At 40.7% G+C, this 15,777-nt stretch overlaps 1 protein-coding gene across 2 annotated transcripts in view; it reads left to right on the forward strand.

The window, feature by feature from the left end:
* Positions 1 to 15,777, forward strand: part of LOC134909253 (ceruloplasmin-like) — a 219,061-nt gene that overhangs the window by 77,212 nt on the left and 126,072 nt on the right. For both annotated transcript variants that reach the window (XM_063915952.1, XM_063915951.1), the window contains exons 4-8: positions 8,876 to 9,046; positions 10,436 to 10,690; positions 10,853 to 11,024; positions 12,522 to 12,661; positions 15,337 to 15,480. In XM_063915952.1, the coding sequence (XP_063772022.1) occupies positions 8,876 to 9,046; positions 10,436 to 10,690; positions 10,853 to 11,024; positions 12,522 to 12,661; positions 15,337 to 15,480 (882 nt within the window). The remainder of the gene's footprint in view (positions 1 to 8,875; positions 9,047 to 10,435; positions 10,691 to 10,852; positions 11,025 to 12,521; positions 12,662 to 15,336; positions 15,481 to 15,777) is intronic.

Genomic DNA, 15,777 nt, shown 5'->3' on the forward strand with positions numbered 1-15,777 from the left:
ACCTCAGGATTAAAACTGCCTACCCTAGGGAACGGTTCCCTATCGTCCACAGTCATTCGTTCCCACTCATTGCATAAGACCTCTGCGTGTGATCCATATTTTTTACACATTATGTACCTCGCCGACCCTTTGGGCCGCGGAATGATATCAACCTGAACCCCATTCAGGGGTTGATCGTCCCTTACTTGAGCAACTGGCCCCCATTCTTTGCAGGTATTGCCTTCTCAGCGAATTCCTACAAAAACCAAGTTACTCAGAGGTAAGGCAACGGTGAAAGTCCAACAAGTGCTCTCACTCACTTTTGCCCACGTCGGCCAATACACCTACACACTGTCTGCAGCGCTGGTCGTACGCAACCTAGTGCCCCTGTGTAACCTCTATTTACTGAGAGCGTGTGGGAGTATGCTACCCCTCCCAGTAAATATCAGTTGCTGGAGATTTCCTGAGTGAACAGCAAAACTCCCTTAAAATAAAAAAAAACCTGTTACACAAATCACGTTACGTGTACAATTAGCGTCTATGACCCCGCGATTGTACGCAAATTGCGTAATGGGTATCAAGGTGAACTAACTAATGCACACAGTAACGTGCGGTACAGTCGCACTGCGTATAAGTAACTATTACTTATCCGCCGAACGATCAACGGAATCGGTTGTTTAGGCTGCGAAACCTCAGCCGGAGCGTATTCTCAAAACGGGCCTATATGGGTAATACGCAAACCCCCGGGGCTGCGCTCTCTACCTCTGACCTTTCTCAGGCCAGGGTTTTCAGAGCTTCGCTTGACCTGGTCAGTGGATTTCTGACTTCGCCAACCTTTTGGTCTGCTGTAATACTAATTGCTCCTTTATACCTTATCAAAGTTAACGTGAGCAAGCCAATCTCACGCCACCAAGTGTTCACTTCACTGGTGTCCTCTGGGATCCCGGATCCTGGGTTCACAAAACCTTTATTTGCATACACACGCTCGTTCACTCATATACACTTCGATTTTTCTGTACAGAAAATTACTTTCATTCAGGTGAAACAGGCTAATCCCAGAGGTGTCACAATAAGAGAAGGATCTTTTAAACTAAATTTTGAAAACTGAACAAATTTGTGCTATTATCGCGTGGCTACCGTATCGCCTAAACTAAAACAATGCTATTGTGTGATTTGTATTTAGTGGGCGTATCTGTATGCACGTTGCGTAAACACGCCACGTGTGTAGGCCTTTGCGTTGCATACGCAGTCCCGCACGCTGTCCGAGACACGTGTACAAAGGCCGGATACGCCCGCAGTAACACATATAACATGCTTCTATAAATGTAAACGATATTTAACTATAATCGCTTACCAAACACCACACAGTATCTCCTGTATAAACCTTTATAACTGGGTCAGGCTGCGTGTGTGATTTACAATTACTCCCTTAAATAATACTCTATATTTTTAACTAAAATAGCAACAAATTTTCTAAGCACGTGATCAATGCTAATGGCAAACAAGAGGGTAGATATGCGAAAAAATACACAAATTAAATACAGGTGTGTGCGTGTGTTACGTGTTTTGCGTGCGCAGTCGGCACCAAACAGAAATTAAACAGATTAAAAACACAAACAATAGCTTTACGTTCTTACCTTCCGGATCCCACCAGCATCCCTTCAAACCAAGCGGAGCAGACGCTTATCTAATCAGCACTAATGTATCCCCGACCACAAAACGGCTAACAGGGGATACTACCTTCCCGCCCTTTGCTGATATATAAAAGTCTGCCTAGTCCTGCTAGGCTGCGGATATGAGGAGAACCGGACGAGCTCCCAATTGATAATGTCAATTATTATCTTTAAACATAAAGCTATACACTATTACCGTGGAGCCGCTTTGGCCGCTAGACCACGTGCACGTGCTACGCACTTTGTACGCTATTTGCGTACAGAGTCCCGCACGTGGTACACACTCGGCGTACACACGCTGCGCTGAGTGTACGGAAAACGCACAGCAGACGCACACACAGTTGATAACCTTTAAACCTTGTTAATAAAACACAGTAAGAATATGCTTATACTCTAAACCTTAGTAGTCAAATACTGTAATGATGTAACGCTTAAAAACCTTAACAATGTGTATGCTGTTTGAGCGATTGAGACGCTAAGAGAGCCCTTTGCAGGAAAGTGAAAACACAACACCGGGTTTGGTTGAAACCACAGCAGCTCTAACACTGCTGTGGATTATTCAGAGAAAAAGGGGAAAACAATACAAGTTATACACTACAAGCTAACACAGAAATCTAACAGAATAACAGAGCATAAGACGAACAATGGCTACAGAGAATATACATACGTGGGGAATCTTTCGCATGCGCGACCTGAAATCCAGTCCTCAGCTATTCAGGTAGAAAGCCTTCAGAGACATGAGGCTGGCCAGGCAACAGTGGTCTTTATATACACAACATACATTCACAATACAATAGTACCTGTAATCTCATTGTTCATTGGACACAGGGATGTGTCTCTACATTACAGCAAAGGTCATAGGTGGATTTGAACAGGTGGGCTGTGTCTTTCCCCAACTGCTCTGGTGGGAGGTATCCTCAGGATTCCCGCCGCATGTGTAATTTACAGCAAATACAGTTAATGTTCATAATCTACTTCTGTACATAACTATACGCAGGAGCGAGCGATCCTTTCCTAACTAACACCGGAATGTTACTCTTATAATACCCTACAGCTGGATACTAGACACCACCTTTCAACCTTTATCTGACCCTTCCTATCTTGCAAAGAGGAATCCCTCTGTCCAGGAACAGTTTAAACTAATCATACTCGCTGACATGGTCTAGGGGAATATTATCTACAAAATGCACTATTTGGGTCAAATATGCTACGATCGAGTCGCACGCTACATGCTCACAAACTCCGCCGTAAATACACATCTCATGCGCACGATCGCCGGAGTGATCTTACGCAACTTGCGGGTATGTGTACGCACGGGGGAACAGGTGCACGAGCAGCGTGCATGTGCATGAGGGGGTTAGTACAAGGGGTATGCATCATGATATTTTTCGACTTTGACAATATATATATATATATATACTTACCATATGACCCGTTTATCTAAGGAAAGAAAGATTTAGACATCCTAACACCTGCGGCATCTTAAATTATATGAATATCCATATTTACCGTTATTGTTAAAGACTTCGCCTTCCTGCGATTTTGTCTTCTTTCAAATACCTTCTGCTCACCAATCTATAGAACAATTATTACAAGACTCATTGCAAAACCCGCTATATGGTCCATGTAATTACACCCTGCTTATCAATACCTTACCTGATTATAAGCTTCTTACCAGGGTACCTATAAACTGTAACAGAGTTGAATAAATGGGTCTAGTATACCCCCCTTCTGTGAGTTTCTTAAACTATTTAAGGAAATCGATATTTTAATGTTCGATGTTCTATGACTGTATTACTAATTTGTGTGATATCCCTGCTGCCTGCTGCGTGGAAATGAAGTCCTTGATTCTCTATAGAATCTGTGAATTTATCTTGCAGACCTGGAGTCACCCAGCCAAAATCGCTAATAGCGGCCTTACAACAGGTATCCAGTGCGCTTTGGTCTGCTCAAAATTCTTAATATGTCGCCAAGGCACGTACCCACCTAGACAACTTTCAAAGACATGTTCAACGAATGCCTTGTACCACTGCAACCAGGGCAAAATCCCCCAGATGTTATGCTTAATGCGCAACATCTATGAGTCCGTGGGAGCGTCCCACGCGGCTCATACCTTGACTGAGTACCACACTCAGATATCACACCCTTGACTAAAACCTGTCAAGTATCCATAATTCCATGGAATCTACACAAACTTATTCTAAGAAGAGGAATGTAAACAACACAAAATAACACTTAGTCCATCTGGAAAGAGAAGAAAAAAAGTGTTAGCATGTTCAGCATAGGTAGAATTATCCCTATTCTTTTCTTCTTCCTAAATAAGGTTCTTATAATCAGTCATTAACAATCTATTAATTTTAACTAATTGTATTGCAAGTGCATTGCAAGTGTGTGCTCAGTAATGCTACTGTACAGTATGATACAGATCCCTGTATTATTGGGTCTTGTACACTGTAAACAATACCTCCATTCTGTTGGTGCTAAAACTTTGAGCAAAACAACAAGGTGTGGTAAGGTGAGAGTATCGTCTGGAGCATACTCATCACCATCAGTGCCATTGCCATGTGGTGTCCCACAAGGTTCTATACTATCCCCCATGCTTTTTGCAGTATGCATGCTCCCGTTGGGTGAAATAATCAAGCGCCATGGCCTGCTCTACCACTGCTATGCAGATGATACACAACTGTACTTGTCCTTTGCTCCAGGCACTGATAACCCAGTAGCAACCCTAAATGGCTGTCTAGCTGAGCTCCAGGAATGGATGAGCGCCAGTTGGCTGTGACTGAACGTGGATAAAACAGAAGTCCTTATGATACAACCGCAACATCAAAGGACAAGACTACAGCATAGCCAACCAACTGGACTTACACTCGGGGATTCAGAATCACAGACCACTGATCATGTGCAGAATCTTGGCGTTGTCCTGGATGGTGGCTTGACACTTAAACATCAGATATCAGCCACAATAAAATCCTCATTCTTTCACCTGAGGAACATAGCCAGAATCAAGCACTTAATTCCCTCAGATGATCTGCCAAAAGTCATACATGCATTTGTATCATCTCGATTAGACTACTGTAATGACCTCTACCTTGGTCTCCCAGCAAAAGAATTGCAACGCTTACAGCTGGTGCAAAACACAGCTGCCAGGCTGTTAACCAACCAGTCCCATTTTAGCCACATAACACCCATCCTCTACTCCCTTCACTGGCTGCCTGTAAGATGGCAAATCATCTTCAAGATTGGCTTACGGAGTTTCAAAGCATTACATGACCAGGGCCCAAGCTACTTGAAGCAGCTTCTGAACCCATACTGCCCGACTCGATTACTGCGATCTGTAGATGAAGGACTTTTAGCAGTACCTAGAATCTCCAGTAATTCATCTGGGGGTCGAGCTTTTAGTCATGCGGCTCCGACTCTATGGAACTCACTTCCCCGCACAGTGCGAGAGGCCCCAACTACAGAATCCTTCAAAAGTAGACTCAAGACTTTCCTGTTTACTCAAGCATTCCCATAATGTCCCTTTTAGTATCTTCATGCTTCTGTATTTTATGAAAATGTACTTCATTATTTTCTGTACTATATTATGCTATGTATCTGTTAAGCGCCTTGAGTCCTATTGGAGAAAGAGCACTATATAAATAAAATTATTATTATTATTATTAATTTCCACAGTATTATTAAGTACATTGTGGGATATATCATTATATAGATTTAAAAGATGTTTGTCTAATAGGGGCAACTCCAACAGTGGCAACTTTGTAGACCCAGTGTCAAAAGACAAGATGGTATAAAATATGTGAATACATAGGGATGTTATTTCGACAATATGAGTCCTATATTCATATAATAACAGGCAGCTGAATTATTACTCAGATAGATATATGAAAAATCAGCGGTTATAGAAACTGTTAATATACATTGAGGTCATTTAGGGCAATACGAGCCTTATATCTACAGACAACTATACTGTCATTTGCAGAGCCGGCCCTAACCAATATGATGCCCTAGGCAAGATTTTGGCAGGTGCCCCCTAGCACCACCACTGGTTCCGCCTCTGACCTTGCACCTCTTTCCCAGCACCATCACCCCTCACCCATAGCAGTCCTTATTTTGTTGTTTGTACCCCCTATATTTTAAAAAGGAACAGTTCGCACATTTGGCGCACAGCCCAAAAAGGGGTGTGTTTTTGCTGGCAAGAGGCATGGCCACACAATAGTAATACCAATTCCAATTACGCCACACAGTACTGCAACTTTATTCATATTTGATCATGCGATAGTGTCCATAATTCATATTACATCTCACAGTAGTATCACTTTACCTTATAAACGTTACTCCTCACAGTAGAGCCCCTTATTCACATTACATCACACTGAATTGCTCCTTATTCACATTACACCACACCCTATTGCTCTTTATTCACATTTGACGACACAGTAGTGCCCTTTCTATACGCAATGCCACATAGTAGAGCACCTTATACACATAATGACACACATCAGTAATGCATTTATACACATAAATTCACACAGTAATGCCCCTTACACATACTGTATGAGACACATTATTAATGTCCTTATAAACATAATGCGCCTTACACATTATGACAACCTTTATTAATGCCCTTTTACACATAATGTACCTTACACATATGCCGCACATTATTAATGCCCTTATGCACATAATGATACACATGGTGCCCCCTACACATTTGCTGCATATTATTAGTGCATTTTTACACACATAATGCTCCTTACACATATTCCGAACACTACTGCACAACCAACCCACTCACATGCACACAGCACTCACACTGCCACTAACACTGTGACCTCTGTCTCTGCTTGGATACAGATGTGTCCTCATAAAACTTGCCTCAATGCTAACGTCGGGCACCTTTTTTTAAAAATGAAAATGCATCTTATTTGCATTGCTATGTGGCTAGGATGCACAAGCCGCTTCTGCCGATTAAAATGATATGCAGCATGCCTATATACTGTGTGAGACTGTGGCTGTATCTGCATATGAAATGCTACACACAGAATATAGGCATGCCGCATATCATTTTAATCAGCAGAAGCTGCTGATGCCCCATGGCATATCAAATGCCCTAGGCAATTGCCTAGTTTGCCTATGCCTATGGCCGGCTCTGGTCATTTGATATGTGCAGTGTTGTTTGGAGCATCCTCACTATATAGCAACAAATGTTACACTATTATTTTCTGTTAAAGAATGTGTCAGTAATGTTGCAAGATCTTTACATTTGTAGCTATTTTTAGACATCACTGGCAAGAAGAGTCAGTGGTAGTCTTAAGTGATTACTACATTACTTCTTTCATCACAGGTGTCTGCTAAATCTACAGAATAAAGACAGCGCACAAGCATTTTCTTTTAATATAAACTTTTATTCACACAAAAAGTAAAAAAAATCTTCTTTCTTACACGTTATTCTGTCTCTATTGATTTTATATTACACTTCTACATGTCCCCTTTTTAAAGGGACATATAATACACCATATGTGGTAATATTAAAGACATTTACATCACATATGGGTATTGTAACTTCTTCATTTTTATAATTAATAAAGTATAGAAAATTTAATTTTTCATTAAAGAAGAATGAATTCTTTTGTGGAAGGGGAAGAGTGCTGCTACTTAAGTTGATTGACTTTTTCTCTCTAAAATTGGTGTGTGTATATATATATATACAATCAATTAGCAGCACCATGTACATGCGCGTTATGTTGGAATATTTGATTTGTCAACATAGATCACTACGCCATTAATATTCCCTGCATTAATATTTATCAATTAAAATCTGGTGCGGGAGCATCTTTGTCTCAGAATATTTAGGTATGCCCCCGGACTTGCTGATTGTAGTGTGGTATAAAATGTTTTATATATATATATATATATATATATATATATATATATAATATGTTATATAATATGAACCGGGGCACTGTAATGAGGCACAATATGAATGGGGAGCACTACATATCTTAATGTGAATTGGGGGTACTGTGCAGCATAATGTGTACTGGCAGCTCTGAAATGTGACATAGAGAGTACTTAAGCACTACTGCAATTCATAAAAGAAACTAGGGCACTACTATGGGGCATAACATTAAAGCTCTACTATTGTTCATAAAATGAACTAGGGTACTATTATTGGGCATAAATTTAACAACTGCTGCAGAGAAATGTGTCTCTAAAAGCATTGGGACGGGAGCCCCTTCAAAATGTTGCTATGGGGTCCACAAAGTTCTGGCTACGCTCCTGAGTGTTGCCATTGGGAGAGCTGGTAACAGAATTCATAAGACAAAGTGATGGGCTTTACTGAGTGGTGTCTGGAAGGTGGCCTGAAGTGAATGAAAAAATATCCACCACATGTGCATGTTATGGGAGTGTCAGGGGTGCTAGTGAAAGCAGGCTGCATTCTTAGATGCATAGCCGCTTCCACAGACTCCATGATCAGACGGATACACCGCAGCTGCCATAGGCTGGTGCAAGTGTCGATGAACCAGCAGCGCCCATCTCTGAACCAGACGCATCTCACATTTGATAGTATGTACTGCCTATGGAATTGCTCCCCAGCTTTTTATCTGTTTAGTTTTGACCACTAAAAAGGAAAGTAAAAGTCATTTTCAGTTGCTACTGACTTTACTACCCACCTCATTATGTTACTCATGCAGTATTTACTAAAGTTATGACAGCAACTGCAATCATTGCAAGCTAACTTTCTCAACATTCTTTTGTAGTGTTTTTTTTACAATTGTTTCTATTGAAGCAATAAAGTACAGTAGTATATATTGCTCAACTTATAAACATATTTAAAGTAACGTATAAAAGTATATTCATCTGTATCATCTACAGTATAAATTACAAGTATAAGTAGTATAGATCCCATGTATAAGTAGTATATAGCCCATGTAGAACATAAAGGTGTGACATTACATTGCTGATAAACAGAATTTCAATGACAAAAGACAAAGGTGCCTCAAATCTTTTACAATATAAAAAGGAATAAAGGTGATGCAGAACAAGACCAATACTACACAACATTCTTATACTTACTGCATTCTTTACTATACCTATATAGAGTAGGTTGCCCATACTATATTTTGCTATCTAAAAATTTTCAAGTTTAGAACCATAGTTGTTATCCATAATGTTTGTTTGTCAGTAGTTTTTCAATAATTTATTTCATTTTATTTTAGGTGTCCGAGATGGAGCAAAGGCAAAAAAGTATGAGGAATTCATCTTGATGTTCTCTGTGATAGATGAAAACCTTAGTTGGTATTTGGATGACAATATCAATTCTTATTGCACTGACCCTGCTTCTGTGGATAAAGAAGATGAGGACTTTCAGGAGAGTAACCTAATGCATTGTAAGTCCTACTGCTACAATTATACTGTCAAGGCCGATGCAAGGTTTCTTGGCACCCTAGGCAAAACTTGGACCTTTGCTATGATAACTATTGACCAGGGATTGGGCTTTTTTTGGTTTATGGACTTGATTCCAATAGTTCTTATTGAGCAGTCAATGATTAATATACAACTGGTGTAATGGTTAGCAACACTGCCTCAGGTGTCCGATCAGCCTATTGAACCCCCCTCCCTCCAGGGGTGCCATGTATAGCCCTGCACCCTTGACAGCTGCCTAAAGCTGACTAATGGTAGAGCCGGCCCTGTACACTGTATGCAGTTGCTATATATTCAGGGGGATATGTTTGTTAAACAGTTAAAACATAAGCTTTAGAATAAAATAATTTGTAGAAGGCATGAGGAAGTGATAAACCAGTGATATGTGCAAGGTGATGAAGGCACCAGCCAATCAGATCCTAACTGTTCATTTACATATTGGAGCTGATTGGCTGGTGCCTTTATGACCTTGCACATATCACTAGTTTATCACTTCCTTATGCCTTCTCCAGGTTAATACATCTGCCCCAAAGTGTCTGTTGTTCTGGTCAACAATTCTGCTGTCTGTAGTGAAAGTGTCAGCAGTGTATTTGACAGTAGGGAATGTAGTTATGTATACTATACCAATGCTGGAATCCCGAGCGATGGACAGCCCAACAGTCTGCTTGCCGACTAACAGGGACTATTCCCACTCGTGGATGTCCACGACACTCATAGAGTGGGAATAGAACAACCCAGCCTGCTGCGTGGTGAGCACAGCGAACCCGCAAGGGACTTTGTTGCGCTCTTCTTCCCCGCTCCCCACCAGCATTCTGGAGACTGGGATCCTGGAGGTCACAATACTGACCCGGGATCCCAGTCTCCAGAATGCTGGTGGGCAGGGGGGGGGGGGTAGAAGAGCGCAACAAAGCCCCTTGTGGGCTCGCTGTGCTCACCATGCAGCAGGCTGGGTGGTTCTATTCCCACTCTGAGTGTCGTGGACATCCACGAGTGGGAATAGTCCCTGTTAGTCGGCATGCAGACTGTTGGGCTGTCCATCGCTTGGGATTCCAGCGTCGGTATAGTATGGTCATTATGGTGGGATCCCGAATGCTTGTCTCCTAATACCAACCCTTAGGAGAGTGCTTGTGCCATAGTAATGTTAAAGTATTTTAACTGTGTCTGCATTATAACTTTACTCATCGTGGTAAAACATGTTTAAAGTTATGATGCTGACAGTTAATATGCTTTAAATGACTTTACTACCATGTTAGAATTCTGATGAACAGTTAACTGTCGACAGCCTAATTGTCAGCTATTTACTTACCTGCAGTGTCTGTTTCCAATATATGGACAATGTATTTCTGTGTTCATAGCTATCAATGGATACATGTATGGGAACCTACCAGGTCTCTCCATGTGTGATAACACGAAGATAAAGTGGTATCTGTTCGGCATGGGGAATGAAGTGGATATACATTCAGCATATTTCCACGGTCAGGTGTTAACACATCAGCGTTTTCGTGTGGACACTCTTAGTCTCTTCCCGGCAACAATGATCGAAGGGGAAATGATTACCAAGAACCCTGGGAAATGGCTCCTCAGCTGTCAGGTTAATGACCACTTAGAAGGTAAGTTATTATAGATGCTTTACAAACTGATGCAGCATTATCCATTAGACTGCATATTACATAAGTATGCAGTGTTGTTATAATTGCATATTACATAAGTATGCAGTGCATATTACAGAAGTATGCAGTGTTGTTATAATTCAGTACGATCTTGACTCACAGGTGGAATGCAAGCAATCTATGAAGTAAAGAACTGTACAGGCAAATCAAAGTGTTCCAACTGTCATTGGGGAGTTGTAAGACATTATTACATTGCTGCAGAGGAAATCATCTGGGACTATGGTCCAACATCTATCAATCAATTCACTGGACAGAAATTAGATCATCCAGACAGGTAACTATATTTTGCAGTTTTTATTAGAAACAATGCAACTCATATTTGGTCTAAACACAAGCCCAACCTTGGGCAGTAGCTAGGGCCGCTAAACTGGGTGCTCACTGCAAGGGATATATATAGCCTGCTGACCAGTGGCATAACTAGAGGCTTTGAGGCCCCTGGCAAACTCTCAAGGTGGGCCTCCTATTTGATTTCTACAGACCCTTCGGTCTATGGTTTAACATATCTTAATAATTTCTGTATCATGCATACTAGAAATACATAACTCTAAATACAATTTACAGTGAAACTCCAATTCATTGATCAACGCATACTACATAATACATGTAAACCCATTCAGCTAAGGACATACCACATACTTGCGGGGGTACCCGCAGGGACACTAACCTCCACAGGTGGACCCCAATGACAAAGGAGCCTTCAGTGGAGGTCAGAAGGCGCCCAGCAGGCAGCATTTTTAGCTCATATGTGTATTGTCTTCTATAAGATCATTTGTATCTTTGGTCTTATTCAGCTGTGGATGGCGCTGCTATCGCTGTTGCTGTCATGGAAGCAACACTGATAGCACTAATATGTTAATGCAGTAGGAGGAGTCACACCTCCTGCACGCATTAGTGAGCTGAGCTGTGTCCTAGGAAGCAGTTTGGTTAATGGAGGCCATTACCACCCCCTCCCCATCCCCTTTCTGCCCCTCCCCCACCACCAAATGGCAGCAGGCTGTCAATCACTGTCAGTCTGCAGCCATAATGTGTCCAAGGACTGAGGATACGCACAAGCGCAAAGTACTGAACATTGGTACTTTGTGGCATGCGCCACACTGCCATCGGGACTTGAATCAGGCACCTTGTGAGAAGCTCAGAAGATGTGACCGACTGTTCTGACCATTTGCAGAAGCATTTGAAGCCACTTATCGGCTAACTCTCCTGCATCGCTCCTGCATACATGTGGTCCAATTATTTGCCGATCATAGATTTATCAGCTGATCAACCCCATACAAGAGACAGGCAGCTATAAAAGTAGATGGCTGCATAAAGCTATTAAACTGTTTCTCTTTTATTGAAAAATACTACAATAAAATCTGTTATATTTCCATTTAAAAAAATTACATTCCATTTTAAAAGACCAAGTGGTCGATGTTGAGTCGATATTTTTTTTATTGATTTTGTGTTTCAGGGTCTAAATCACACATTTACTAAGAGATGATTTTTGACGTCCTTTTAAAAAAACTTGTCAAAAATCATCTGTACCTTACAATAATGTAATCAGTGCACTGTTAATATGTTACATATAATATATTATGTTAACATGATATCAAATAATTTTGTTTTATTATCACCCTATAGATTGTAAGCTTGCGAGCAGGGCCTTCCTACCTCTGTCTGTCTGGTTTTACCCAGTTTTGTTCTATTACTGTTGTTCTAATTGTAAAGCGCAATGGAATATGCTGCGCTATATAAGAAACTGTTACTAAAACATAAATAAATATTTGTATAGTGAATCAGCAACATTTTTTGAGCGAGGTGAGAAGAGAATCGGAGGGCGCTATAAGAAAGTGGTTTACATAGAGTACACAGACTCAACTTTCACTAAGCGGAAAGAAAGATCCAGCGAGGAAGCACATCTTGGAATCCTTGGTAAATATGTCCAGTTGCTCTATTTATTTTACCAAGCTGGTGAAAAGTGTATAACAAACATATAGGTCTATTTGCTAAGCATTGGAGAGAGAAAGGTGGAGAGAGATAAAGTGCCAGCCAATCAGCTCCTAACTGTCATTTTACATGCTGTGTTTGAAAAATGACAGTAAGGAGCTGGTACTGTACTTTATCTCTCTCCAAGGCTTAGTAAATAGACCCCACAATTCTGAAATATGGCACATAAAGATAGTTCAACACTGTATATAGAGAGGACACGTTATATACTGTATAAGTGGTATTTAATAAGTACATTTTTTATTTTAATTTTTTTTTTACATTTATTAAAAAGCTATAGGACCTATCCTTAAAAAATATTTGTCCTGCATTCTTATGCATTTATTCTTAGGTACAGTATATTAATGTTACTGTGGTTGAAATGTAAGGTGTCACACTGCTTTTCGGCACTGTACAGTGAGGAAAACAGCATTCATAATACTGGGACATACAATACAGACAAAAGAACTGCAGACAGGAAAACAAACGTTGAGAAGGACCCTGCTACTGGCAAGTCTTGCAATCTATTGGGAAAAGGACAGAGCTGAAATAGAAAGAAAGTAGCAACGGTCACACACGTCAGGCATGCCCAGGTGGCTTATTGTCACTTACCTACTTTCATAAGGGGAGAATTAGTCCAAAGTAACCAAATCAGATTCTGTCATTTTTCTAGCACAGTCTATAAACTGACAGCTAGAAGCTAATTAGTTACTATGGGCAACTACATTTTATCTCTCTCAAAAGTTTGATATACAGTATCTTCCCCATAATCTCCTCTCCAGGAGAAGACCAGAGAGTAGATGCAGGTGGTCGGTAATGTAGGTAGGACCAGACTATTTGTGTCACTAGATATATTAAAAGATATTGAATTATGTCTTTAAGCCATACTTGCCTACTTTTGAAAAAGCATTTCAGGGAGATTGTGAAAGTAACACCTATCAGCACGGATGAGTACTGCTACATCTGGAAGGGTATCCGTTCAGATGGTCGACAGTCATTAGGTCGACCACTATTGGTCGACATTGACATGGTCGACATGGGCACATGGTCGACACGTGAAAATGGTCGACACATGAAAAGGTCGACATGCGTTTTTTTAACTTTTTTTTCTTTTGGGGAACTTTTGCATACTTTACGATCCACGTGGACTACGATTGGAACGGTAATCTGTGCCGAGCGAAGCGGTAGCGGAGCGAAGGCACCATGCCCGAAGCATGGCGAGCGAAGCAAGCCATGCGAGGGGACGCGGTGCACTAATTGGGGTTCCCAGTCACTTTACGCAAAAAATGACACCAAAAAAAGTTAAAAAACTCATGTTGACCTTTTCATGTGTCGACCTTTCATGTGTCGACCATGTCAATGTCGACCAATAGTGGTCGACCTAATGACTGTCGACCATAACCTGGTCGACCATTCATACCGGAACCATCTGGAAGGCATGTCATAAATACCTTACATCCAAATGTAAATGAGCCACAAAGTTAGTAAGATCTACTTGTTGAAGAAAAGACACTGATATTTTTCAGGATTTGTGTATTGTATTTTACAAGAGGTTCCATATACTGTAAGTGGCCACGATAAACCTTATTTAAAATGTATGTAGCCATAGGGATCATTGTGCTTTATAACCAATGCAGGGTTATAATATATTTGAATATATCTATCTCTGATTTCTCTTTTTCCCCAAGAATAAAACAGCTACATGATAGGGATAAGGTGCAATTAGGGAGATTGATGGACTATTAAGGGAGTCAGGGAGATTGCTGCTATTTCAGGGAGTCTCCTGCAGAATGAGGGAGGGTAGGCAACTATGCACTAAGCCCCACCTCCTTCTCATAGACCACGATTCCAGGTATTATTCCTCATATACTGGGAAATGGCAAGATGCAGGGGGAGCACCCACTCTTCCGGAAGCCATGGGGATGACCCAAAAATCAGCAGTCTCTCAGAGTTTCCAAGAGAGTAGGTAAGTATGCTAATTGTGCCTAATCACACATAAATTATTATAACATCAGATCATGAAATTAAACAATGACTATTTGTTAACAGAAGTCAGCAGACTTTGTTTCAACTTGGTATCTGTGTCCATGTGAGAGTGTAAATAATGGCATAAGCACTACTTCCCAAACATCAGCTGTAGCAGGGAGAAAGATTAAAGTGCCAGAGGGGGCCCAAAATACTTGAAAGCCTAGGGGCATGGCCATGGATTAATACGGCCCTGGTCATACTATAGTATAAACTTAAAGCAAATAAAATGCCATTAGAATAAAAGGCTAACTTCACTTTTTTGAAAAATGTTAACATGACATTCCATTTAATCTGTACTTGCTTACCTTGTATTCCCTCCATCATGGCCTTGACCGCTACAATGCACTGCTGTGAATCAGACCATTACAATGAGGGGATGGAGTGATGACTATGCAATTTGCCAACAACCATTTCACTAGGAAGTGGGCTGAATGAGAAATTCGGGAGTCTGCCTGACATTCAGGAACAGTAGGCTTTAAACTAATATTTTTGCAGCAGTGATAGCAACTCCAATCACATCTGAATCAGGCCCCATATACTATTCTTATTAGTGTGACTGCATGATATATTAATGTTTATCTCTCTATTATTAGGGCCAGTCATTTTGGCACAGGTAGGAGATTTTATCAAGGTAACATTTAAGAACAATGCAAGCCGTCCATACAGTATACAGGCCCATGGAGTAAGCTACACAAAAGACATGGAAGGTGCTGTGTACAAAACAGACAACAATGAAGGTGAATATAAAAGTTTTAATCATAGTCATTTAATATACACATTAGTGTACAAAAGTTTTAGGCAGGTGTAGAAAAAAATGCTGCAAAGTAAAGTACCAATTATCTCACAAGTGTATGGGCACCTTAAGAATGCTTTCAAAAATTGAAGTGTTAATAGTTTCTTTTTATCAATTAACAAAATGCAAAGTGAATGAACATGAGATAAATCTAAATCAAATCAATATTTGGAGTGACCACCCTTTGCCTTCAAAATAGCATCAATTCTTCTAGGCACACAGTTTTTGAAGGAACTCGGCG

The sequence above is a fragment of the Pseudophryne corroboree genome, chromosome 4 (assembly GCF_028390025.1).
Source record: "Pseudophryne corroboree isolate aPseCor3 chromosome 4, aPseCor3.hap2, whole genome shotgun sequence".
In the NCBI taxonomy this organism is placed as follows: domain Eukaryota; kingdom Metazoa; phylum Chordata; class Amphibia; order Anura; family Myobatrachidae; genus Pseudophryne; species Pseudophryne corroboree.